The 26,361-nt window shown below is 53.1% G+C and overlaps 1 protein-coding gene across 1 annotated transcript in view; it reads left to right on the top strand.

Moving 5' to 3' along the window:
- TENM2 (teneurin transmembrane protein 2) overlaps positions 1 to 26,361 on the top strand; it is a 154,859-nt gene that overhangs the window by 65,916 nt on the left and 62,582 nt on the right. Inside the window, exon 5 of the mRNA XM_056107981.1 lies at positions 2,228 to 2,374. Coding sequence (XP_055963956.1) covers positions 2,228 to 2,374 — 147 coding nt within the window. The remainder of the gene's footprint in view (positions 1 to 2,227; positions 2,375 to 26,361) is intronic.

Here is a 26,361-nt window from a genome sequence, read left to right as displayed (position 1 = left end):
AGCCAGGAGTAACCCCTGAGCATCGCTGGGTGTGACTCAAAAATTATAATAATAATAATAAAGAGAGGAAGGGAAAGGAATCTGGGGTCTGCGTGTGCTGGTGAGTGTGAGGAGAAGGTGGGCATTAGGGTGTGTCTCCCCTTGTCTCTACTGGGCTATTAAAGTAGAGCTGACAGAGAAACCTCTGCTGGAGCGGGCGGGTTCTGGGGCAAGACTAGCAGCCTCTCCTTACACGCAGCCCACCTGGGTTCGATCCCCAACACCCCATGGGGCCCCCCGATCACCCCTGAGCACAGAACTGGGAGCAAGCCCTGAGCACTGCTTGGGTGTGGCTTGAAAACCAAAGTAAAATTGAAATCAACAGATTAGGAATCCGGGGGTGCGAGTCAGTTAGGTGACGGGGCTGCCTGCTCCCTCCTGGGCTTCTTTCCCCTCGTCGGGAAGGTGGCGGTGAAGGAGGGTCCAGCGTGCAGTGTAAGGGGGCGGGGGGTCCCGTCTCGCTATAGTTCCTCCTGCCCTCCTCCCCGACCCCTCTTCCCAAGCCAGGCACCCCTGATCATACACACCCCACAAGGGGGAACTCCAGGGGGAACTCCAGGGGCTGGAGCCATAGCACAGCAGGGAAGGTGTTTGCCTTGCACGTGGCCGACCCAGGTTCGATTCCCAGCATCCCACGGGGTCCCCCGAACATCGCCAAGGGGTAATTCCTGAGTGCAGAGCCAGGAGTGACCCCTGTGCATCACCGGGTGTGACCCAAAAAGCCAAATAAATAAATAAATAAATAAAGTATACCTTTTTTTAAAAAAAAAGAAAAAAGGAAACTCTAAGTTAAGAGTTTCTTGGGCCAGCCGGGCCCCGCCCCAAGCATGGCCCTGTCCGTCCATCTGCCCATCCCTGCCTCCATTCCTTCCATCCCCATCATCCCGGCTCCAGCCATGACCTCACATCCCTCTGTATTGTCGAGCCAGTGGCAACCCCAAGGGGTTCTGCTGCAAACGAAGTGGGGTCACATCTCCCCTGATATAGGGAAGTGGGGGGTGGAGGGGAGACAGGAGGGTACCCACACCAGCACTCAGAGCAGGCCCAGGATGCAGGGACCACCATCCTGCATCCTTTGCTTCCCCACAAACACCTCTGGCAAAATCTCCTTTATAAGCATCCGCCATCTTCGATGATAAATAAGGGACCGTAAGGGGCCAGGGAGAAAGTTCAAAAGGCAGAGGCATTGCAGGCGGCAAGTCTGGGCTGGATCTCACGGGCATCCCTGAGGGAGACCCCCCACCCCCACCCCATCCTGAGCCAAGAGCCAGGAGCAGCCTCCAAGCATTGCCGGGGATGGTTGGGGGGGGGGACTTCAAATGGTAACAAAACACCCCACGAATGTGTTGCCTCATTCCAGATGCGTGTGTGTGTGTGTTCAGACCGCAAGTCCCCAAAACCCTGGTGGATCAAGAAGCCCCCCAATTGGGGCTGGAGCAATAGTACAGTGGGTTGGGTGTTTGCCTTGTACGTGGTCAACACGGGTTCGATTCCTTGGGTCCCCCAAGCACCGCCAGGAGTAATTCCTGAATGCAGAGCTAGGAGGAACCCCTGTGCATCGCCGGGTGTGACCCCAAAAAGCAAAAAAATAATAATAATAAAGCTCCCAATTGTGTCTGTGATTTGTAGTAGCCCAGGAAACCCATCCGCATTCACCCCACCCCCACCCCAAGACCACTTCATCTCCATCTAGTGCTCTTCCCCTTCAGTGTGGAGCGTTTCCTGCGTCTGGGGTTCATAGGAATTTTTCTCTCTCTGGCCGAAGACGGTCCGTCCTTCTCCCCCCCCCCCCCCCGCCCCCACTTAAAAAAAAAAAGGGAACAGGATGGACGGCTTGGAGGTAGCCTCCACCTCCTGGCCCTGTGGCCTTGTAGGCTAGGAGCTGCTTTAGTTTTCTGGACTATCCCCCAAGGGGGAAGGTGGCCTCAGACCCCCCCCTTCACACAGGTCAGTGTCGCCGGGGCTCCCCTTGCATCCGGGAACCTGCCTCCTTCCCCCCAACTCTGTCTTGCTCCCGCATGCCGTGTGCCTCGCTCCCTCCTCCGGCTGCTTGTCCCAAGACCCCCACCACCGGCCCCCACCCCCGGGGCTTGCCCCCAACTCCCCCCGCATGGCTGTCGCCCCGCCCGCAGCCCTCACGGTCCCTCCTCCTCCTCCTCCTCCTCATCCTCTCTGTTTCTCCAAGCAGATGGCTGTCCCGATCTGTGCAGCGGCAACGGGAGATGCACCCTGGGTCCGAGCAGCTGGCAGTGTGTGTGCCAGACTGGCTGGAGGGGGCCCGGATGCAACGTCGCCATGGAAACCGCCTGCGCCGACAACAAGGATAACGAAGGAGGTGAGCGGGTGGCCCGCGTCGTGCGGGCGGGCGGGGCGTCGTGGGCTCCTCCGCGCGCGTCCTTTGTCCACTTCTTGACAGTGTGGTCGAGTGGCAGGGAGTGGTGGGACTTGGAGAGCTCCTAACAACCTGGACTGCATGTCCAGGGTTGGCTTTTGCATCTCCAAAATGTGTCACCAGGGGAGGGCGACCAGACCTTGATGGTTCTTTTGGGTGGCCAGGCCAGCAGAGTGACCAGGTCACTCCCAGCCCCCTCCTGAAGGACCTCGGGAAGCTGGAAGTGACTGACACATCTCTGACTGTGAGTGGCAGCCTCTGGCCCCCACTGGCCTCAGACCTCGTCGGCAAGGCAGTTGGGCTGTTTCTAAGAGGTTACTTTCCAGGGACATCTCACCCGCACGGCAGAGCCTGGCAAGCCCCCCGTGACGTATTTGATATGCCAGACACAGTAACAACAAAGTCTCCAATGGAGACGTTACTGGGCCCACTCGAGCAATCGATGATCAACGGGAGAGCCTTTACCTTTACCTTTACTTTCCAGGGAGGGGTTGGAGCACTTCATTGGTGGGCCAAAGTTTGACCATGGGTTGACAGCGGGAACCAAATATGACCCCCTGCCAAGCACTGCCCACAGAGTGAGCACAGAGCCAGGGATAGTCAGGGAGCAGCAACGTGATGGTATAAGGATAATGCGACCCCCAGCCCCCCACCTCAGTGGTGAACTCGGGACTCTCCCCAATGGCTGGTACTTGGGCAACCAAAGTCAGATCTAGCCTCTGCCTCTTCTTATCCACACCGCTTCTTCTGGCAAGCTCAAGAGGGTCTCCCCCTTTAGAAAAAAAAAAATCCAGGGAAGACTAACTGTCCTGTGCCGTGTGAGAAAGGCGTGGGCCTGGGGTCCCTCTGCTCCTCTCCGATGCCTCATGGTTGTGTAGTGGACCTAGTGTCCACGGCTGAGTTAGTTGCTGGGCAGAGACCAGCGGGGGCCAGAGCTCCAGGGTCCCAACTCTCAAACTCTTTGGGACCAGAGCGATAGCGCAGGCAAGTACGGTGTTTGTCAGATCCCATCCCCGGCACCCCAAATGATCCCCCCACCCCGAGTATGGCCAGAGTGGTCCCTGAGTACACAGCCAGGAATAAACCCTGAGCACCACTGGATGTAGCCCTCCCCCCCCAAAAAAAAAAAATAATAATCTACTTTCTTTTTGTAAGGAAAGTGGTTGGGGGCTGGAAACCTAAGATTGAGTTGAAGGCACACGCTCTTCTTGCAGGTGACCTGGGCCCCATCCCCAGCACATGGTTCCCTGAGCACTGTGGGGAGGGGATCCCTGGAGGGTTCCCACATAAACACTACTCGGTTTGGCCGCCAAGGTGCCAGACCATTGGGGTGGTCCAGGTAACCCCCCAAACCTCAGGCACTGAATCCCTAACCTAGTTGACTGATAACCACAGAGTGGGATCCCAATTCCCACCCCTGGGGGTCTTCCGAGCACAACTAAAAGATTCCTCCACAAAAAAAAAAAAAGAAGACATAGAAATAATTTTTTTTTTGGCTAAGGGCTGGAGCAATAGTACAGTGAATAGGGCATTTGCCTTGCACACGTCTGACCCGGGTTCGATCCCCAGCATCCCGTATGGTCCTCTGAGCACCGCCGGGGTAATTCCTGAGTACAGAGCCAGGAGTAACCTCTGTGCATCACTGGGTGTGACCCAAAAAGAAAAAAAAATTTTTTTTTGGCTAGCCCCTGCCCTAAACTTTCAAGATGAGTCTCCTGAGGTTGTTCTTACCTGATGGTGAGAATTCAGGGGCTCAGGGGGTGCTGGGCACGAGAGGCCACCTGATTTCCTAACAACCAGTGATGCCCCCTGACTTCCTAAGAACAACCAGTGATGCCCCCAAGTGTTGATACCGCCAGTCTTGGGGTCCCTCCCTAGTGGACAGAATTCACTCCCTGGGTGGGAGAAGGACTTTCAGCACCTAAAGGCTTGGGGGTGCTGGGTTATGGAGACAGGAGTAGCTACAGACCCAGGGCTTGAGGAAAGTCAGCTTGGGACCCTCAGAGGAGAGTTTCAGGAGACCTCCCACCCATCAGGGTAATGATGGAGCGTGTTAAGTCATTCCATTTGGGGTGTGTGTCCTCATGCTCTTCGGAGACATTATGCAGTTCCCGCCACCAGTCATGGGATGTTTCTTCGGTAATGAAACGAGGGCATGTGCATTGGTCCGAGTACAACACACGAACCCCAGAAAGGCTCCAGGCCAGAAGTCACCCACAGAGTGAGTCCCCACGCGTTGATTTACTTTCTGGAAACAGAGATGAAACAGAAGCCGCTTTGCTTGCTTGTTTGTTTCAACAAAGTGAGACGTAACAACACAAAGTGTGTGTGTGTGTGTGTTGTGACTTAGGGGACCCTATGGGGTGCTGAGGATCGAACCCGGGTAGTGTGTGGGGGGGGGATATGAGAGAGAGACAGAGAGAGAGAGAGAGAGAGTTAAGAAACAGAAAGAGGGGGCCGGAGCGATAGCACAGCAGGTAGGGTGTTTGCCTCACATACAGCCTACCTGGGTTCGATCCCCGGCATCCCATATGGTCCCCCAAGCACCGCCACAAGTAATTCCTGAGTACAGAGCCAGGAAAAACCCCTGAGCATCTCTGGGTGTGACCCAAAAAGCAAAAAAAAAAAAAAAAAAAAGAAAGAAGAAAGAAAGAAACAGAAAGAGAGAGAGATTTAAGAGAGAGGGGTCTGGAGTGATAGCACAGCAAGCGGGAAGGGCATTTGCCTTGCATGCGGCCAACCTGAGTTCGATTCCCAGCATCCCATATGGTCCCCTGAGTGCATGAGCCACGAGTAACCCCTGTGCATCGCCGGGTATGACCCAAAAAGAAAAGAGAGAGAGAGAGAGAGAGAGAGAGAGAGAGAGAGAGAAGAGAGTGAAGAGTTAAGAGAGAGTCAAGATTGCACTCCTTCCTGGAAAGCTTCCCCATTTGGGCCTCCAGTGATCTCACCCAGGGAATGGATTGCTCAGGGAATCCGATTCTCTGGTTTCCAGAAAGCAGCGGAGACCTCCCGCCCTGCCCTCTGGCAGGAAGTGAGCACTTCTCAACCCACAGCGAATGAAGGAAATGCTCCCCAGAAAAGGGTGGGGGTCAGTACTCCCCCACCAGGCAGAAGGCTCATTCCTGAGCCTGGGCACTGCCCAAGGGCACCCCCCCAACACATACACATACACACATACACACACACACCCCTCTGAGCAGGGTCCCTCCCTTGGCAGGCAGTGCCTCCGTGGAGAGAGTCCGGGTACAAAAGCAAATGAGGCAGTGATTATGCTAAAGACAATAATGGCCTTGTTATGGGAACTATTAAAGCGAACCTCCCAAGGAAGTAATTAACCACCCAGAAGAAAAGACTGTGCCTAGTGGTGTTTATAAAAAGAAACTCCCAGTTAATTCCGAGTTGCTTATGTCAGGTGAGAGAGAGGTAGACACCATTTCTCTCTCACCTGGCATAAGTGCTTCACAATTAGCTGTGTTGCTTTTTTGGGGGGGAGAGGGGGGAGGGGGAGGGAGATTCCTCAGTGTGGAGATCCTTTGTATGGCTAATGACTTCCCTAGGAAGTGTGCTAAGCACTTTGCTGTTTATTGATAAATATTAAAGTTGCTCCTCATCAAGTCCGGGCCCAACCAGCAGCATGCTAGTTAGATCACTGTGTGTGTGTGTGTGTGTGTGTGAGTGAATGTGTGTATATGAGTGTGTGCATGTGTGAGTGTGTGTAAGTGTGCGTATGTGAATGTGTGTGAGTATGTATGAGATGTGTGTGAGTGTGTATATGAGTATGTGAGTGTGTATGTGTGTGTGAGTGTGTGTATGAAGTGTGTGTATGTGTGTATGTGTGTATGCGTGTGTGTACATGTGAGTGTATATGATGTGTATATATGTGAGAGTGTATGTATGAGTCTGTGTGAGTGTGTATATGAGTGTGTGTGAGTGTGTGTTTGTGAATATGTATGAGTGTGTGAGAATGTGTGTTTGTGAATATGTCTGTATGAGTGTGTGAGAATGTGTGTTTGTGAATGTCTGTGTGAGTGTGTGAATGTGTGTGAGTGTGTATGAGATGTGTGTGAGTGTGTGTACGAGTGTGTGTGTATGAGTGTGTGACTGAATGTGTATGAGTGTGTGTATGTGTGTGTATGTGATGTGTGTATGTGTGTGAGTATATGAGTGTGTGTGAGTATGTATATGATGTGTGTATGTGTGAGAGTGTATGTATATGAGTGTGTATATGAGTGTGTGTGAGTGTGTGTTTGTGAATATGTCTGAGTGTGTGAGAATGTGTGTTTGTGAATGTCTGTGTGAGAGTGTGTGAGTGTGTGAATGTGTGTGTGTATGAGATGTGTGTGAGTGTGTGTACGAGTGTGTATATGTGAGTGTGTGTATATGAGTGTGTGACTGTATGAATGTGTATGAGTGTGTGTATGTGTGTGTATGTGTGTGAGTATATGAGTGTGTGTGAGTGTGTGTTTGTGAATATGTCTGTGTGAGTGTGTGAGAATGTGTGTTTGTGAATGTCTGTGTGAGTGTGTGTGAGTGTGTGTGAGTGTGTGTGTGAGACTGCTTGGTTTTTGAGTGAGGTGGCCATTGAATCCAGCCTAGCATTGGCGGTTCCGAGGGTCTCCAGACCTGGGCAGGAGGGAGGTGCCCGCCCAGGGAGCAGGTGCAGTGAGCACCCGAGTAATAAACGTCTCGAATGGGGAAGATAATAGAGCATTCTGCCTAAGTGGGTCCCCAGAAAACCAATCATTCTTCCATCACGGAATGCTCTGTGTTAAAAAACCAAACAAACACACAGCAGTTTAAAGCGGTGATTTTTTTTTTTAAAGTGAGACCAAATTTGATACAGAAACAGGAAATAGGCAAAGCCCTTAAAGCTTTTTATTTTAGGGCCACCCCAAGTGGTGCTCAGGGTTTACTCCTTGTCCTGTGCTCGGGGGGTCACTCCTAGTGGGGCTTAGGGGACCCGATGGGGTGCCAAGGATCAAGCCCAGGTTGGCCACATGCAAGGCAAGCTCCTTACCTGCTATACTGTCTCCCTTAAAGCCCTTTTCAACCTGGGTTCTTCCCTCAGAGAATTAGGCCCTGGTACCGTCCAGATGCCTGCAGCCTTAGCTCAAAACAAAATTTCCCAGAGGACTGCAGCTGGCCAAGCTCATGAGGTTCTGGACCCCTAGTTCTGGTCGTTCTGGTCAAAGGTGCAAAAAATTGGGGGCTGGAATGATAGTACAACGGGTAGGATGTTTTGCCTTGCACGCGGCTAACCCAGGTTCGATTCCCAGCGTCCCGTATGGTCGCACTGCCTCCTGAGTGTAGAGCCAGGAGGAACCCCTGTGCATCGCCAGGTGTGACCCAGAAAGCAAAAAAAAAAAAAGTGCAAGGCCATGCTACATGGACGGATGCAAGTTCTCTTGCAGCTAAGAGGTCTAGGGGAGGTTGGGAATGAGGGGACTTTACTGCATGTCCAGTGATCCTAGCAGAACCTTCCTGGGAAGGACGGCAAGGAACACTGTGATTTGCCATGGCAGAATTGATTATCTGTCTCCCATGTGGCTGACAGAAGCCATCAGTGCCGGGGCCAGACTAGAATAAATGGCCAGCACCCACAGTCATGGCTTTGAAGATGTCCCCACCCGCTTGGCCTGGTCCCCTCCAGAAACACAGGCCGTGGACTCCGAAAAGGACCAGGTCTCCATGCCAAACAGGGACAACGTGGGGAAAGGTCTCCGCCATCCTGCGGGCGAGCAGACCGTCTTTTTTTTTTTTTTAAGAGTGAGAGATCTTCACTTGAACTGCTCACCCCAATTTGAAAGAAAAAAAAAAAGACGCGACTCCGAGACATATTTTTGCTTACAGTCGACAAATACCGGCTCATTAAAAGGCTGAGAACACACACAACATGCGCGCGGAGTGACAGGCAGATAATATTTAATTATCACCACCCAGACAGAGCTGTGAGATGCGGCTCATCACAGCCGGGGGAGGGATGGGGCGGGGGTGGGGTAGGGGGTATGCATAAGAATTCCTCTAGAAAGTGGGGGGGGGGGGGGGGTCATGGAGGTGAGGCACTGTTAGACTGTCTGGCCCCGGGGACACTGTCCCAGCCACCTCCCATGGTGGTGGTGGCGAGTTGCTTAGGTAAGGTGAGAGAGGTCAACACTGTTTCTCTCCCAGTCAGTGCTCATCCTTTACGGCTGGCCTTGTAGGAGACAGGGAGGGTAGGGGGGAGGGTATCTGTCTAGAGCTACCCTTGTCCTCCATCCCTCCCCTGGGGCTTCTGAGCTGGCTGTTCTTTCACACATCCTGGGGGCTGAACTCTAGCACCCGAGCTAGACTCTCACCTCGGGCAGCTCCCCCTTGCTCCTCCGAGTCTCGGTTTCCCTCCAGTGAAATGGGCACAATAAGGCCGCCCCAGGGAGCAGGGTGTGAGGTTAGAGAGAATCCAAGCATCAGGCATGTTCCATCATGTGACATCCTCTCTGTGGGTGGGAGGTTGATCAACCTGCTGATTCCCAGGGTGAAAACCCAGCCAGGTGTGCGTCCACCCAGACTCCGGCCACTGGCATGTAGCAAAGGTCAGTGCCACCGAGTCGCAAGGAGTGTTTGAAGTCCAGGTTTCGGGGGCCAGAAAGATAGCTCAATGGTGGGCGCTTGCCTTGCATGTTTGAGGCCCTGGGTTTCCTCACCCGCATAATAACAATGACAATAATGGGGTTAGAGCTCTTGCCTTGCTTGTGGCCAAACCAAGTTCAATGCTGAGAACTGCATCGGATTCCCTGAGCATCGCCGGGAGGAAGCTCTGAGCACGGCTGAGGGTAGCCCTAACCCAAGATAGTAATCATCATAAGAGATAAATTGATTTTTAAAATGCAGGTGCTGGGGCTGGAGCGATAGTCCAGTGGGTAGGTCATTTGCCTTGCAAGTGGCTGACCCGGGTTCAATTCCCAGCATCCAATAGGGTCCTCTGAGCACCGCCAGGAGTAATTCCTAAGTGCAGAGCCAGGAGTAACCCCTGTGTATCGCCAGGTGTGACTCAAAAAGCCAAATAATAATAATCCACTGTCCTCCCGTTGTTCATCAATTTGCTCGAGCGGGCACCAGTAACATCTCCATTGTGAGACTTGTTGTTACTGTGTTTGGCATATTGAATATGCCACGGATAGCTTGCCAGGCTCTGCCATGCAGGGGGGGATACTCTCGGTAGCTTGCCGGGCTCCCCGAGAGGGACAGAGGAATCAAACCCTCGTCAGCTGCATGCAAGGCAAATGCCCTACCCGCTGTGCTATCACTCCACCAATAATAATGATGGTCCTGGTCACAGTCCTCCCGTTATTCATCGATTTGCTCGAGCGGGCCCAGTAACATCACCATTGTGACACTCGTTGTTACTGTGTTTGGCATGGTGAACACATCACAGGGAGCTTGCCAGGCTTTGCCATGCGGATGAGATACTCTCGGTAGATTGCCAGGCTCTCCAAGAGGGACAAAGGAATTGAACCCAGCTCGACCGGGCCGGCTGCGTGCAAGGCAAATGCCCTACCACAATAATAATAATAGTAATAATAATAATCAACATGATGAATGACCTGGCACCTGAGTTACGCAGGAGGAAGAGAGCGGCTTGGAATGCCTTCAAGAGCTTTGAAGAAATAACTAAAAGGACAAAGAACCTCCAGCTACGAGCACATCTCTTTGATTCCACTATTCTTCCTGCATTAACATATGCCTCAGAGACCTGGACCCTACGAAAACAGGATGAGAACACTATTCGGGTCTCTCAAAGAGGAATCGAAAGAACTATGCTTGGAATATCACGATTCACTCAAATGAGAGATAGAATCCGGAGTTCTGATCTTCGTCAACGCTCAAGAATCAGAGACGCTGTCTCATTTGCCAAGACATCAAAAATCAGATGGGCTGGACATGTAATGAGGTTTACAGACAACCGCTGGACTAGAGCCATTACTGATTGGATTCCACGAGACATCAAAAGATCACGTGGACGCCCACCTATAAGATGGTCAGACTTCTTCATCAAGACCCTAAATGATCGGTTTGAGGCTCTACATGTTCCTAAAACGAACAGATACCATTGGGCTACGCTAGCACGCAACCGTGAGGAATGGAGACGTTACTGGCACCCGCTCGAATAAATCGATGAATAACGGGGATTAAGTGATTAAGTGATTAAGTGAATAATAATAATAATAATTTAAAATAATAAATAAAATGCAGGTGCTGGGCGTCACCCCCCTGAGACTCTGATTTGGTCAGATTGTTTATTTAGGAGGACCAGGCCTTTTTTGCCTTTTCACCTGGCACCCCACAGCATTTTAAGGTTAGGGGTCCCTGGACCATTCTTTTGAGGAAGAACTTGTTTCAAGGGTGCTTTTCCCCTGAGTCTGAAAAGTCATCATCCCCCTAAGCCTCTACCCCAAGAATTCCCAGAGCCCAGGAGGAGTAAAATAAAGAGAAGGAAGTTTTGTTTTGAGAAGAAATGGGAGCTTGGGGTCCGGATAGCACAGCAGGGAAGGCACTTGCCTTGCACGCGGCCAACCCAGGTTCAAGCCCTGACACCCCATAGGGTCCCCTGAGATCCCGCCAGAAGTGATCCCTGAGCTCAGACCCAGGAGGAAAGCCCTGAGCACCGCTGGGTGTGATCCCACCACCACCAAAACAATTATAAAAAAAAAAAATAGGGAATAGAGAATTGGTGCCTATGAACACATTCTCCTATCGGGTTCCTGCGTGAAGAGCTCTCAGGGGCCTTTGAAGGACGCCCTATTCCTTGCTGGAGAGAGGCTGAGGCTTGCATCCCTATGTGAAAAGCTTGAAACTCTCTGAGTTGAGTTTTTTTTGTGCGCCCATGGGCTGATCATTCACAGTTTCACAGATGTGCATTGAGAGTTTGATGAAGGCTTGGGTTCGGGAAGCAGATCATTCGAACCCGCGTCCACACAGAGCTTGCTCGCTGGTGTGGGGATGTGGCTGGCTGCGGTCCAGCAGGTAGACACACAAGAGATGACCAGCACCGTATCCGGCCCCAAATCTTCAGTTTGTCTCAGAAAGATGACTCTGAGCCATGAATTTGTGTGAGCCTACCCTCTAAGTTCCCCCATCAGCTGTTAGAGTTTCCTCCCTAAATGTAGCACTGTAGCACTGTGAGCTGGCTCCAGGAACATTTCCATTGTGATACTTCTTGTTACTGTGTTTGGAATATCGAATACCCCACAGGGAGCTTGCCAGGCTCTGTCATGCAGGCGAGATACTCTCAGTAGCTTGCTGGACTCTTCGAGAGGGACGAAGGAATCGAACCCAGGTCGGCGTCGTACAAGGCACACATCCTACTGCCTATGCTATCGCTCCATCCCTCCTCCCTAAATGAGATTTTCTTTTTCTTTTTATCTGGAAACGGGACGGGGGAGGGAGCGAGGTTGGAGGGCCACACCCCAGCGATGCATGCTCAGGAATTTCCCCTGTCTAAATGAAGCCGCAATCCACTCAGACTGCTGTGAAAACAAGAGTCCCCCACCCCCACCCCTGCTGACCGCCCCTGGGCAGGGCTGGCCTTCCCGCTCTGCTCCACAGCATAAGGGAAACAGAGGCTGGCCTGAGTGCTGGGCGCTCCTGCCAGGTCTAAATGAGGAGAGCACTCCTGTGGAGCGTGTCCAAAGCTCTTGGAAGCAGTGACAGACACCCTCTCGCCCACCGCTGCCTCCTTCCCGCCTCCCCCCCCCCCCATCCCATCTCCATCCAAATTGGTTTGACATGGTCCAGGGATGCTCTTCCGGCATTTATCTCAGTTGTTAATTAATAACTCACCTTGTCAGTGCGTTTTCGCCGAGCCAAGCTTGGGGAGCTCGAGGGAATCTAGAAGAGCCCAGGGCTTCTCGAGTCCAAATCAACCTGTCTCTTGGGTGCTGTGAGAGTGGAGAGTTGCTGGAACCATTGTAAGCACCTCGAGGAATGTGAGCACGGCGCAGGGACGGATCGGCCGGGTGGCACATGGCTTCGGAGGGCAGCGCTGTCCTAGTAATTGGGTTGGACGAGGATTCCCTTTGCAGGCCAGAGGCCTTGTGGCGAGTGGAACTGGAGCCACAAACGAGTCCCAGAGAGGAGAGTGATGTAGTTGATGTTTAGGAGGGACATGAGGCCTCAGGGCCACTGGCCGGCCAGCTGGCCGGGTGCTGGATCTCCTGCCCATGGGGGACAGAAGTAGATGTAGTTTCAGTTCAAGTCCTGGAGGCCCAAGAGTAGGAATGAGGAAGCAGAGGACAGGGGGACACGGCGCATTTATGGCAGGCAACAGACAATAGAAATTATTCCACATCTTCCGATTGAAGCTGAGCTGTTTATTTTTCTCACTTCCTTGGCATCTTGACTTCCCTGTTTGGGAAAGTGACTTTTAATGGGCCCCATTAAAAGAAGGATCGAAGGGCCGAAGCGATAGTTCCATGGGGAGGACGTTTGCCTTGCCAACGGCAGAACCAGGTTTGATCCCCAGCATCCCATAGAGTCCCCTGAGCACCACCGGGAGTTATTCCTGAGTGCAGTCAGGAGGAACCCCTGAGCGTCACTGGGTGTGGACCCAAAAACCAAAACCAACCAAAAACGATCTCCCTTACGTGGGATATAAAGTAGAGGACTTGGAGCTGGAGCAATAGTACCGCAGGGAAGGTGTTTGTTTGCCTTGCATGTGGCCAACCCAGCTTCGACTCCCAGCATCCCATAGGGTCCCCCGAGCACCACCAGGATTAATTCCTGAGTGCAAAGCCAGGAGTAACCCCTGGGGAGGATGTTTGCCTTGCACGCGGCCAACCCAGGTTCGATCCCCGGCGCCCGATAGGATCCCCCAAGAACCACCAGGAGTAATTCCTGAGTGCAGAACCAAGAGTCACCCCTGTGCATCACCAGGTGTGACCCAAAAGGCAAAATAATAATAATAAAGGCATGGATAGTTCATAAAGAGGGGGTGGATTGAGGGGTGAAAAGAGGGATGAGGTGGATACAGGGATGAACAAGGTTTAGATGGTTCATGATAGACGGATGAGAGGTTGAACAGAGGGTGGAGGGCGGGTGTGAGTGAAATATGAACCGAAGTGTGAATAGAAGAGTGAAGAGAGGGGAAGCACAGAACAGAGATAGAAGTGTGACTAGAGTCCCGAACAGATGGTGTGAATGGAGGTGTGGATAGAAGGGGTGAGGAGTGGGCGTAAATAATGCGGTGGAGGAGGTCGTGTAAATGGAAGTGTGAGTAGGGGGTGTGGGTAGAGGTGTGAATTAGGGTGTGAGTAGAGGTGTGAATTGGGGTGTGGGTAGAGGTGTGAGTAGGGGGGTATAGGTAGAGGTGTGAATAGAGGGTGTGAATAGAGAGTGTGGTTAGAGGTATGAACAGGGGGTGTGAGTAGAGCTGTGAATTGTGGGTGTGGGTAGAGGTGTGAATTGGAGTGCAGGTAGAAGTGTGAATAGTGGTGTGTGTAGAGGTGTGAATAGGGGGCGTGGATAGAGGTGTGAATAGGGGGTGTAAGTAGAGGTGTGAATTGGGGGGTGTTTAGAGGTATGAATAGGGGTGTGGATAAAGGTGTGAATAGGGGTGTCGATAGGGGTGCGGGTAGGTGCGAATAGGAGTGTGGGTAGAGTTGTAAAAAGGGGGTATAGGTAGAGGTATTGTTAGGGATCTGAGTACAGGTGTGTACAGGGAGTGTGAGTACGGGTGTGGATAGGGGGTGTGAGTACAGGTGTCAGTAGGGAGTGTGGGTACAGGTGTAAATAGGGAATATGGGTAGAGGTGTGAATTGGGTTGTGTGTAGAGGTGTGACTAGGGGGTGTGGGTAGAGGTCTTGCTGGGGTTGATTGAGGCACCTGGGGCCAATGTCAGGACAGGTTTGTTGAGTTCAGGAGGAGGGAAGGGAGGCTGACACCGAGGCCCCATTAGGGCACTGCCAGGGCCAGGCTTGTGCCCAGCTGGCACAGAGAATGGTAGCTTGAGTGCTGCTAGCGCTCTGAGCCACTTATCCTTGAAGGAGTGCAGACAGGCCAGGGAGGAGTCACCGTGTCACCAGCAGCTCATGAGTCCCCCTGCATCGTGCTGGGTTGGAGCAGGGCCCACTGTGGGTGTTGGATGTCCCCCCGGTCCCCCCAAAGCATGCATTCTGCAGCTCTCGGGATTGCCATGGTGGCCTCAGCACCCCACACACACCCCTCCCAGTGCCAGGGACCCGGCACATGAGCTATATGGCTGCCCTGGGAGGTGAGCAGGTGCCAGGGAAGTGGGGCAGGTGGACTTTAAATAGCTGAGTGTCCTCTTTTATTTCCTGAAGTAGGTTTTGTAGTTTTCTTTGTACAGGTCCTTTACTTCCTTAGTTAAGCTAATTCCTAGGTAGTTGATTTTCTGGGGCACAATTGTGAACGGGATTGGGTTTTTTTTTTCATGTCACTTTCTTCCCTCTCACTATTTGTGTATAAGAAAGCCATGGACTTTTGGGTATTGATTTTATAGCCTGCAACTTTACTATACAGGTCTATTGTTTCTAGGAGTTTCTTGATAGAGGTTTTTAAGGTTCTCTAAGTATAGTATCATATCATCTGCGAATAGTGAGAGCTTGATTTCTTCCTTCCCTACCTGGATGCCCTTAATATCTTTTTCTTGCCTAATTGCTATTGCAAGTACTTCAAGTACTATATTGAACAGCAGTAGAGAGAGTGGGCATCCTTGTCTCGTCCCTGACCTTATAAATTTATATATATATATATATAAATTAGCTGAGTGTCCTCTACCACCACGGCGGCCTGCCCGAGACCAGCACTCTTTCCTCTGACTCTCTGTCTCCTCAGCCAAGAGCTCTGGGGGACTGGACAGGGGCCAGGACTCCGGGGCCCAAGGCCAATGCAGAGGACACAGCAAGGTATCCCTTCCCAGCCAGGAGCCCCAGGCATCCTTCTTGCCCTGCCCTGCTCTGCAGGGTCTTCAAGGGCACCTCGAGGGATGCTTTGTGGGGTGGGAATCACAGTCCCAGAAATGCAACAAACTAACAAGAGCAATTCCCCCCCCCACCCGCAGTGTCTGAGCCAGGGAGGGGCGGGCCCACTGTGGGGGGTGAGTCAAGCTGGGCGCCCTCCTCAGATGCCCTGAGCTTGGCAGAGGCCCAGCCCTGTCGTTTCTGCTTGGGGCTGGGAGCAGACAGCTCCCCATCCTACCCTTGGGGAGAGAAGGGGGGAGCAGTTGAAAACTCAGCCTTGCATTTTCCTCGGCGCTCAGCACCTTCCCTTCCTGCTTGCCTGAACGCTGCTCCCGGGAAGGTCAGGGCATTACTGGCTTCCCCTTGCAAGGTCAGGGAGCTACTCGCTTCCCCTTGTGGACAGAGAAGCCACAGGGGCCGCTGGTGAAATGGCCAAGAAGCCAGTAGTAGGCTGTAAAGTAGTACGCTAGCCCCGCTTTGTTCAGAAGTGCTCAGGGAGGAGAGGGGAGGGGAGGGGAGAGGAAGGAAGAAGGGAGGGGAAGCGAGGAGAGGGGAATGGGAGGGGCACGGATGAAGGGGAGGGGGAGGGGAGAAAGGAGGGGAGAGGAGAAAAGAGGGTAGGAGAGGAGAAAGAAAGGGAAGGAGAGGTGGGGAGGGAAGGGGAAGGGAGGGGGAGAAGGGAAAGGAGGGGAGGAGAGAGAAGAGGAGGGAGGGGGAGGGAGAGGAGGGGAGAACACAGGAAGGGAGGGGAGGAGAGAGGGGAAGAGAGGAGTACCTTTTTTAGACTCATCACTAAGTTGATGGTAGTAACCGAAGGGACAGGTACACTCACTCATGGAACGTGCTCAACTGGTGTCTCAGGATCAGAACTAAGAAGCTACAGGGGCTGGAGCGATAGCACAGCGGGGAGGGCATTTGCCTTGCATGTGGCCAACCCGGGTTCGATTCCCAGCATCCCATAGGATCCCCTGAACACCGCCAGGAGTAATTCCTGAGTGCAGAGCCAGGAGGAACCCCTGTGCATTATCAGGTGTCACCCAAAAAGAGCAAATAATAATAATAGTAATAATAATAATTATAATAATAAGCTTGAGCCCGGCAAGCTACCGAGAGTATTTGATATGCCAGACACAGTAACAACAAAGTCTCCAATGGAGACGTTACTAGGCCCGCTCGAGCAAATCGACGATCAACGGGAGGGCCTTTACCTTTACCTTTACCTTATAATAATAAGCATCACCTCCAGGTCACAATGTGGCTCCAACACCAGCCATCTCGTCTACACTGCACAAGCTGTGGTGTGTTTTGGCCCTGTTCCACTCGCTGGCTTCCCTTGCGACTCTCAGGTTCAGTGTTCTCAGGAGGGGCTCAGAGAGGGAAGGACACCGGCCCAGGCTACGCAGCTCCTGACCTGGAAGCATAACGGAGACTTTTTTTCCCCCATCCAGCAAGTGCTGAGCGCCCGGCTACCCTGATAGCCAGGCAGGTGCAATGTTTAGGAATTAGGACACCTGTACCATGGCCCGGTGGGAGTCTGGGGAAGGGCTAGGGTGGGGGGGGGGGGGGGGCGTGCCTGTATGGGGTAGGAAGGAGGTTCTGTCCTCCTGTTAGTTCTCTCTGCTCCGGGGCTCTCTTCCCCCCACACACACACCCTCCTCCAAAAAGCATCAACCTCAGGGCTGGATCGATAGCACTGTGGGTAGGGCGTTTGCCTTGCACGCGGCCAACCCGGGTTTGATTCCCAGTATCCCATAGGGTCCCCCAAGCACCACCAGGAGTCATTCCTGAGTGTGTGAGCCAGGAGTAACCCCTGTGCATCACCGAGTGTGACCCAAAAAGCAAAATCTAAATAAATAAATTAAAAAAAGAAGAATCTCATTAATATCAAGACATAATGTTTAAGGGGGAAAAAAAGGCATCAACTTCATCCTCAGCAATGAATTCTGACGCATCAGAGGTATTCATGGTGACAGCCCCTGTCTCCCAAGGGACCCAGCGGTTCAGCGTCTGGCCTCAGTCAGGCTACCCCTGCCCTCTCCCAGGCCTGGCCTCCACTGCCCGTCAGCTCGGGGCTGTCTGCCCTGTCAGGAAGCCCCGAGACAGAGGTTGATGGGGCCACCAGAGGCCAGGAGGCCAGGCCGTTGGGAGGATGCATTTGGGGAAGTGAACGGCAGCGGGTTGTGCTCTGGGTCACCCTTGGCGTTTTGTAAGGGGACGCGGGGAGACAGCCTTGACCCCGGAGAGAAATCCCCGCTGGGCTGAGGGGGCCCAAGTTTGGGCTAATGTTGGGGGGGGGTGGAGGGACTGGCAGAGAGGTGGGCAGGTCAGCAGGGGTCCTCCAGAGTTGGCATCAAGTGAGATCCTGGTGCCCGGTGGCCCTGGCTGGGGGGAGGAGACGCAACAGGAGGAAAGGAGAGGAGGAGAGAAAGGAGGGGAAGAGTGAAAGAGAAAAGCAGCCAGCATGAGGAGAGGAAATGGCCTTACTCCCTTCCACCCCCACTCCCGAGTCCTGCCTGGGGGGCACTGTGCAGAGTCAGGGTAGTGGCTTGGGATGTGGGCTTTGGGGGGAGGGGGTGCCTCCCTCTTCCATCCTGTACTATCATCCTGGAGCGATAGCACAGCGGGGAGGGTGTTTGCCTTGCAAGCAGGCAACCCAGGTTCGATTCCCAGGATCCCATAGGGTCCCCCGAGCACCGCCAGGAGTCATTCCTGAGTGCAGAGTCAGGAGTAACCCCTGAGCATCACTGGGTGTGACTCAAAAAAAGCCAACTATCCTGTCCTAGCAGTGTGACCTTGAGTGACCCCTCACTCTCCTTGAGCCTCTGATTAATCTGCAACGTGGAGGTCACAGGAATGAGGTCTCCAGCGTCCCCGAGCAGTGCTGGGTGATGGCAGGATCAATCTCCCCGTCTCTCATGGTCTCCATTTTGCTTGTCGATGTTATTGTTTGGAGCCACATCTATCCATGTGCAGGTTATCTTGCTCCTGTCTCTGTGCTCAGGAATCCCCTAGGCTAAATCTGGGCAGGGATCAGGGGACCTGCCAGGGATGCTGGGGATGGAACCCAGCTCCGCTGCGTGCAAGGCAGGTACCCCAACTGCTGTGCTATGGCTCCCATCTCTCTTGTTTTTGTTTTTGTTTTTGTTTTGGGGGGGTCACACCTGGCAATGCTCAGAGGTCACTCCTGGCTCATGTACTCAGGAACCCCCAAGTGGTGCTTGAGAGATCCTATGGGATGCCGGGGATTGAACCTGGGTTAGCCACATGCAAGGCAAGCGCCCTCCCTGCTGGACTATCACTCCGGCCCCTCCTGTGTCTTTCAAAGGCTTGCCTTCCATCCAGCCTAACTCGTCCTTAAAGTTACGATGTGCACGTGGCATGCTCAGCATGGCACCGTGTGGTCTTCAGGGACCTTGTTAGTCTAGAGATTCTAAAGCTGGGCTCCCAGGGCGGGGCATGGAAGCCTGCATCTCTCACACACACTCCCCGAGGTGCCAACTCCGCGGTACCCAGCCCCGGCACCTTCTCCCAGACCCCAGGCACTGGTTGGTCTAGCCCCGGTTCCCCAGTTCGAAATTGCTCAGGCATTCTGGTGTGATTCATCAGAGGGTCGCAGAAAGCCCACCCCATGGCCCCTGAATGCTAGTAACCATTTCCTAGGGACTGCCTCCCGCTCTTAGTGGTGGTTTGACGGGATCGTGGCGAATGCGTGCTCATCCGGCAGACCCCAGGTCTTGTTGGTGACTACAGATCTCTCTGCTACAAGGCTACGTGGGACCTTGTACGTGGGACCAGGCTTCTGTGCAGCTGTGTTGTGTGGTTCAGGGTGGGCTTTGGTGTTTCTAGAGCAGCGTATTTGTATACCACTCAGCTTGGACCCACCAAATGGAGGAGTGGTCAGGCTGGTCCTTCTAAGTGAGTTCTCATGAAGGGTTTCTTCCCAACTGGACCGGTACTAGATGTTCTGAGCCCTTAGGGGCGGGGGTTCTTGAACTCCTTTCAGTTTTAAAAACTCACCATGCACATAACCATATCAAAGGCTCTGAGGGCATCACAAGTGGATAAGAAGATAGCACAGAGGATAGGGCCTTTGCTTTGCATGCGGCCGACCCAAGTTCAATCCCCGGCATTCCATATGGTCCCCTGGACACCGCCAGGGGTTAATTCCTGGGTGCAGAGCCAGGAGTAACCCCTGATCATCACCGGGTATGACCCAAAAATTAAAAATAAATAAAACTTGAATGTTTTTTAAATTTTTAATTTAAAAAAAAGGAGTTTCCCGTGGTCCATCCCACATCTTCCGCATTGCAGTTGACCACAGACCCTCCTGGATTATGTCCACCCTCCCACCACCCCAGTGGAGTTGGGAAAAGCTGTTTTAGTTTTCTCGGTCCATGATATTTGAAGAACACTTTTCAACAGTGCAAAGGAGCGTGTGAGCAAGTGACTCATCCAGGTATTTTAGAAGCATAAATTTCCTGTATGTCCTGGGGGAAATCCAGCAGGAATCAGCATTTTGTGTGTTGGTCTTTGTTTGGGGCCACCCCGCCAGGCGTGGCTCGGGGCTTATTCCTTGGGTATCTGCTCTGGGATCCCTCTTGGCAGGGGTCAGGGGACCATGTGGGGTTGCCAGGGACTCAGGTCAGCCATACAGCAAGACCAGTATACTCCCGGCTGGGCTATTTCTCCAGCCCATCTCAGAGAGGATGATAGGATCATAGAGGAGACCGCAGAGGAAATCATAGAGAGGAACACAGAGAGGATGATAGAGAGGACCTCGGGCCAAGAGCAGAGGGATCACAATACATGTTGACCAAGCTGGGCTTGGTGCCTGGATCCTGGGAGGGTGTGTGAGACATGCAAGCTGCCAACTCCCTACCCTGGGAGTCCGGCTTTAGAATCTATAGACTAACAAGGTCCCCGGGTGATTTTCATGCTGGTTCCAATTTGAGAAACATCAGTGTGAAAAGGATTTTGTGGATGAGTGTTTGCTTCCCTGCTCTTGTTTCACCTCTTTGTTTGGTTTTGGGTGAAGAATCACCGTTTTTAAAAGAGGGATAGAGGTCCAGCGCAAAAGTACAAGTGAGAAGGGCGTTTGTCTTGCACCCAGCCGACCCGGGTTCAATCCCCGGCATCCTATAGGGTTTCTCCGAGCACTGCCAAGAGTGATTCCTGAGTGCAGAGCCAGGAGTGACCCCTGAGCATCGCCGGGTATGGCCCCAAAAGAAAACAAAAAAAAAAAAAGGTGGGCAACCCCCACTGCAGACTCAGTGACCTTGCTACTAGTCCCATCCCCAGTTCCCGCCTGGTGCCGTGGGGTCGACCAAATGCCCCACCTGGCAGCTTCAGGGTATTCAGAGTTAGAGGACAAATCTTAAATAAACCTTGTTCCTCTTGTCCCTGCCTTCTGATATCAAGACCTGGGCTTTTCCCAGGTTGCCTTTACTTTTTTTTTTCTTTTTGGCTTTTTGGGTCACACCCAGTGATGCTCAGGGGTTCCTCCTGGCTCTGCACTCAGGAACTACTCCTGGCAGTGCTCGGAGGACCCTATGGGATGCTGGGAATCGAACCCGGGTCGGCCGCGTGCAAGGCAAACGCCCTCCCCGCTGGGCTATCATCTCTCAGCCCCTGCCTTTCCTTTCTTTCCCACATTCGTCCCCAGCCAAAGAAAGTGCTAGCTCTGGCGTCTCCTTTTTTGCCAGATCTCTGGCAGGCATGATTGATCTTTTTCTTGCAACGCCCTAAGAAAAGCCAGAAAGGGCTCTTGGGGCAAGTGTCTCTGGCCTTGGAACCAACAGCATGAGTTGGCAGGAAGGAAGAGAAAGCACTTCTCAACGGGCCTTCCAGAGAGAACACAAATGCAGTTTAACTTCCTGCCACGGTGATTGCTCCATGGGGTGGGGTGGGGTGGGGGATTTGGGCGGGGGTTGGGGGGGGTGCACACAGAGCAGCGGTGCATCAGGCCCCGGGGTATTAATGGCAGGTGAAGCCTTCCAAATGAGCACCCTGTCAGCCAATCCATTGCTTTAAAAGGTTGGCCATGCGGGAGACCTCACAGAGGCAATGAAGAACTAATCTCATATTGCCAGGTTAAATCAAGTCTGCCTGGCCCGTTCCTTTCACTTCTTAGTTACATCAAGCCAGAATACTTTCAATTATCCCTCACTTCCAACTTGTCAGTGGGCCCTGGGTTTAAAATTAAAAAAAAAAAAATGCAAATGGAAAACCTTGGAGTTCCCCGCCCGGAGAGCAGGAACTAGCCTTAGGAATCATTTGCAAGGACTGAACGGCATCCTCTGCCCCCAGAGAAGTATCTCTTTCAGTGGGCTTGTTCCAAGCAGGCCTTACTATGTTACTATGTTACTATATTACTATATTACTGTATCCACTGTGTTACTATATCCACTCAGAAAATGGAGTCCCGGGAGGCCAGTTGATTCTGAGGTCCTGTGAATCGTGGAGCCTTGATCAGGTTGTTTTTTGTTTTGTTTTTGTTTTTGTTTTTTGCTTTTTGGGTCACACCTGGCAATGCACAGGGGTTACTCCTGGCTCTGCACTCAAGAGTTACTCCTGGCAGTGCTCAGGGGACCCTATGGGATGCTGGGAATCAAACCCGGGTCAGCCATGTGCAAGGCAAACACCCTACCCGCTGTGCTATCTCTTCAGCCCCGAGCCTAAATCAGGTTTGATCTTGGTTCCCGAGCCCAGAGTCGGTTGCTATGTATCTGTCAGAGGCTCAGTGCTGACCCGAGCAAGGGGGCACCTGATCTCTGGACCCTCTTGGCACTTTTCTGAGTTGTCCTGCAGAGGGGGCTTTGAGACCCGGAAACAGGACTCCAGGCCCAGCCTGAACCCGCCCTGTGCCTGGGTTCCCATTGGTCCCCGGCGGGCTGCACTCTGATATCCTGGCCGTTCCTCCAGTCCCATCTCATGGGGTCTCCAGAGCCCCATCCCCACCCCAAATATTGGGGGATTTGCACACTGTCAAACACCGTCCTCCCGTTGTCCATCAATTTTCTCGAGCGGGCCCAGTAACGTCTCCACTGTGAGACTTCTTGTTACTTGTGTTTGGCATATGGAATATGTTGCAGGTACCTTGCCAGGCTCTGCCATGCGGGCGAGATACTCTGCTTGCCGGGCTCTCCGAGAGGGGCAGAGAAATCGAACCCGGCTTGGCCAGGCTGGCTGCGCGCAAGGCAAACGCCCTACCGCTGTGCTATTGCTCAAATCTCCCCTCAGTGAGGGTCCCATGCCCAGCCCATGCCCAGGAGACACATCAGCAAGGAAGACTATTCCTGCTGGTGGGAGTCTCTGGGGGAGTTTTGGTTTTGTTTGGTTGGTGGTTATTTTTGTTGTGATCGTCATGTTGCCGAGTAGTGCTGATACGCTGGTTTGGGGCAACTTCTGGTGTTTATGGGATTCAGCAAACAATCTATGTTTGTCAGAATTAGAATCCCCCCTCCCTAGCACCGGAACCTTAGGTCTTAAAGTTACTCCCAAGGCCAAAGGAGCCCTAAAAGCTTCACATTTCCTTTCACCCCAAAGAAAATTTCTGCCTGTAGCCAGCTGGGAGGCGTGTGTGCCCCCTTGTGGCCATAGTGACCAGTGAGACAACACCACCCATACATACACGCAACCACCACCACCACACACACACCACCATGACCTACACACACACACACACACACACACACACACACCACCATCACCACACACACGCACACACACCCCACCAACACACACACACACCACCAACACCAACACACACACTCACATACACTACCACCACCACCACATATACACAAACACCACAGGCACCACACACACCAAAACAACCACACAAACAACCAACACACACACATACAAACACCACCAACAACACACACAGATCAGATACACACACCAGCAACAACACACCCCACCATGACACAACACACATCACCACCACACACATGCATATGCATACACAGCCACAACACATACACACAAACACACACACCACCACCACCACCACATACCACACACAAACACACACACCTGTGTCCTCAGCGTCCCATGGCCTGGACCATGTTTGGGCTCCAGCACCTTGTCCCATGAACTGCATCCTTCTTGGAGGTTCATCCCTCCAAGCTGGTGGCCGTGGACAGTGCTATGTCACAGTTCAGTGTCACAGACCCCCGACAGTCCCCTGGGGATGTCCCCTACCACCACCCGCCTTCACACTCCCTCGGGGAAGGACACACCCTTCATCCTGAACTTGAAGGGGACAGGGGGGAGGGTGATGGGGACAGGGAAGGGTGGTGACGAGGCCAGATGGAACTTTCCTTTTCCCATTTTTCATTCAAAGCAGCTACTGGGCCCCACGGTCACTCTCTGAGCTTCTCCTGTTATCCACTCTAGGTCACTGGCCTTTTGCTGAGGCATTTCACAGACCCATGTCCAGTGCTGGTCCGAGGACTGTGTAGGTGGTCACTCCTTCAGTTCTCTTCTATTTCGGAATTAGAGGCCACACCAGGCAGTGTTGGGGGTGACTCCCCGCTCAGTGCTCAGAGGTGCTCGAGGGCCATGTGGTCCTGAGGCTAAGATCACTATTCCTGCTCCAGCCCCTAGAGCCTTCGTATGTCCCCTTCATGTATGAAGGAAACAGAGGAGCCTGGTCAGACCCCAGCCCGGACCGTCTCCTCAGTCGGCCAGTGCAGGGCAGCATTACTCTGCTCCAAGGGTCGCCTTCGGGAGCTAATTCAAGAATCTCAGGGCCGCCTGCTTGCCTTGGAGATTACAGACCCGGGTTCGACCTTGGGCATCCCATTTGGGTTCCCGAGCACCACCAGAAAGGATTCCCTAGTGCAAAGCCAGCAGCGACCCCCTGAGGACTGCCAGGTGGGATTCGAAAACAAAGACACAAATAGAAAAGAACTGTATTCCACTATGAGTATAATGTCCTCTGAGTTTCTCCAAGCCCCATTGCTCTGAAACCCGGACCCTGTGCATTTAGAAGCTGGCCTGTGCTAGGAGTTGACCCGTATGCAGAGAAAATATTTATGTGCCTCTTGGGGCCACTTCTCCCTAGGAAAGGAGGCAAAGGGGAATACACAGAAAACACAGGCCAGGGGGGGCTGGAGCGATAGCACAGCGGGGAGGGCATTTGCCTTGCAATGCGGCTGACCTGGGTTCGATTCCTAGCATTCCATATAGGGTTCCTCGAGCACCGCCAGGAGGAATTCCTGAGTGCATGAGCCAGGAGTAACCCCTGAGCACCACTGGGTGTGACTCAAATGGCAGGCCAGTGTGGGGACCCCAGGCCCAGATACCTGATTCACTTTCCTATATCCAGCAAGTTCCAGCACACCCTTCCTGCACCCCCAGGCAAATCCCCACCAGAGCAACAAAGACGTGACTGAGATATGGGTACCTTTCAGCGGGGTACTATGGGGTGGGGCCCCAGGCGCCTTTCAGGGACTACAATGCCGGCATTTCAGGGTGGTGTAATTACCTGCCTGTGCGTGTGTGAGATCTTGGGGAGATTGTCAGTGACGGGGCAATCTAGCGAGGACCCCAGCCCCCACGGTAGGGCGGGTATCGACTCACACTTCCTGCGATTGACAGACAGCAGAGAGGGGGAAGGCAGGTTTCCAGTTCATGGCAATGTCCAGAAAAGTCAGGCGGTGCACTGAGGTCATTCATCCAGTGACCACGCGGCTGGCCCCACACGCTGGTGTCGGAGGGACAGAAGACTGGACAGCACAAGCAAATAGAACCTGGCAGGAGCAGGCGAGTGTAAATTCGAAGCGGGAAGCACTTACCTCCACTCTTCCTTTTTTTTTTTTTTTTGCCATTTTTCTCTGGCATTGGCCGGAGCAATAGCATAGCAGGACAGCGGGTAGGGTGTTCGTCTTTGCACGTGGCTGATCCGGGTTCGATTCCTCCACTCCTCTCAGAGAGCCTGGCAAGCTACCGAAAGTATCCCGCCCACACAGCAGAGCCTGGCAAGCTCCCCGTGAGGTATTCAATATGCCAAAAAACAGTAAGAAGCCTCACAATGGAGACATTACTGGTGCCCACTTGAGTGAATCGATGAGCAATGGGAGGACAGTGCGACAGTGCAGTGCTACAGTCACTGGCAACCACACATGTATTTCTACGACATTCTCCTTCTAGAGGGGCCCTCGGGTGACAAGCCCATAATGGGGGATGAGGGGCAGAGAGATAGCCCAATGGTTTGTGCCTGCAGGAGGTGTAATTCCATCCGTGACACTGCATCACTGCATGAGCACTAAAGCTGGGAGCGATCCCTGAGCACCTGTGGGAACGGCCCAGAAACCAAGATCAGGAGAGAAGTGCAGAATCAACCCAACACAAAGGGAAATGTGAGGCCCAGGCCTTTGCGAGCAGACAGGAGCCCAGGATTCCTGCCAGGTCCTCCCTGAGGAGGTGGGAAAGGAAGGTGTTCGGGGCCTTAGGGCCCGAAGGAAGCCTGTAATACCGGAAGCAATAGCATCTTGCTCCCTGCCTGTACTGTTCCCCGAGGTCAGAGGCGAGCAGACAGCAGTTGCCTCCAAGCAGGCCTGGCTCAGCGTTCTCTGTTCTGCTAACTTGAGTTTGACCCTGAGGATATTTGAGGTGGAATTCCGTGGTGCTGCCTCTTCCTGGTTTGTTTCTGATTCTGCTGGGTTCCCGAATGTGCAGTGAAGTCTGAACTGGAGGTTGGGATTCGCCTAGATTTTCCCCTGCAGATGAAGAGTCCATGCCCCCCCCCCCCCCCCAACCAGGGCCGTAGCTTGGGCCTGAGGTCTCCCAGGCTCTAGGGAGCACCCAATTTTCCTGCTCCATTGGGGTACAATGTTCAAGGCCCTAACTTGAGTGTCTTGATTTAAAGCTTGCTCACCACAGCCTGGAGCCATAGCATAGTGGGGAGGGCGTTTGCCTTGCACGCAGCAGACCCAGGTTCGATCCCCAGCATCCCATAGGGTCCCC

The sequence above is a fragment of the Sorex fumeus genome, unplaced genomic scaffold (genome assembly GCF_029834395.1).
Source record: "Sorex fumeus unplaced genomic scaffold, SorFum_2.1 ptg000187l, whole genome shotgun sequence".
Classification (NCBI taxonomy): Eukaryota; Metazoa; Chordata; class Mammalia; order Eulipotyphla; family Soricidae; genus Sorex; species Sorex fumeus.
The sequence above is the reverse complement of the archived record's forward strand: the minus strand, read 5'-3'. Positions and strand labels throughout refer to the sequence as shown.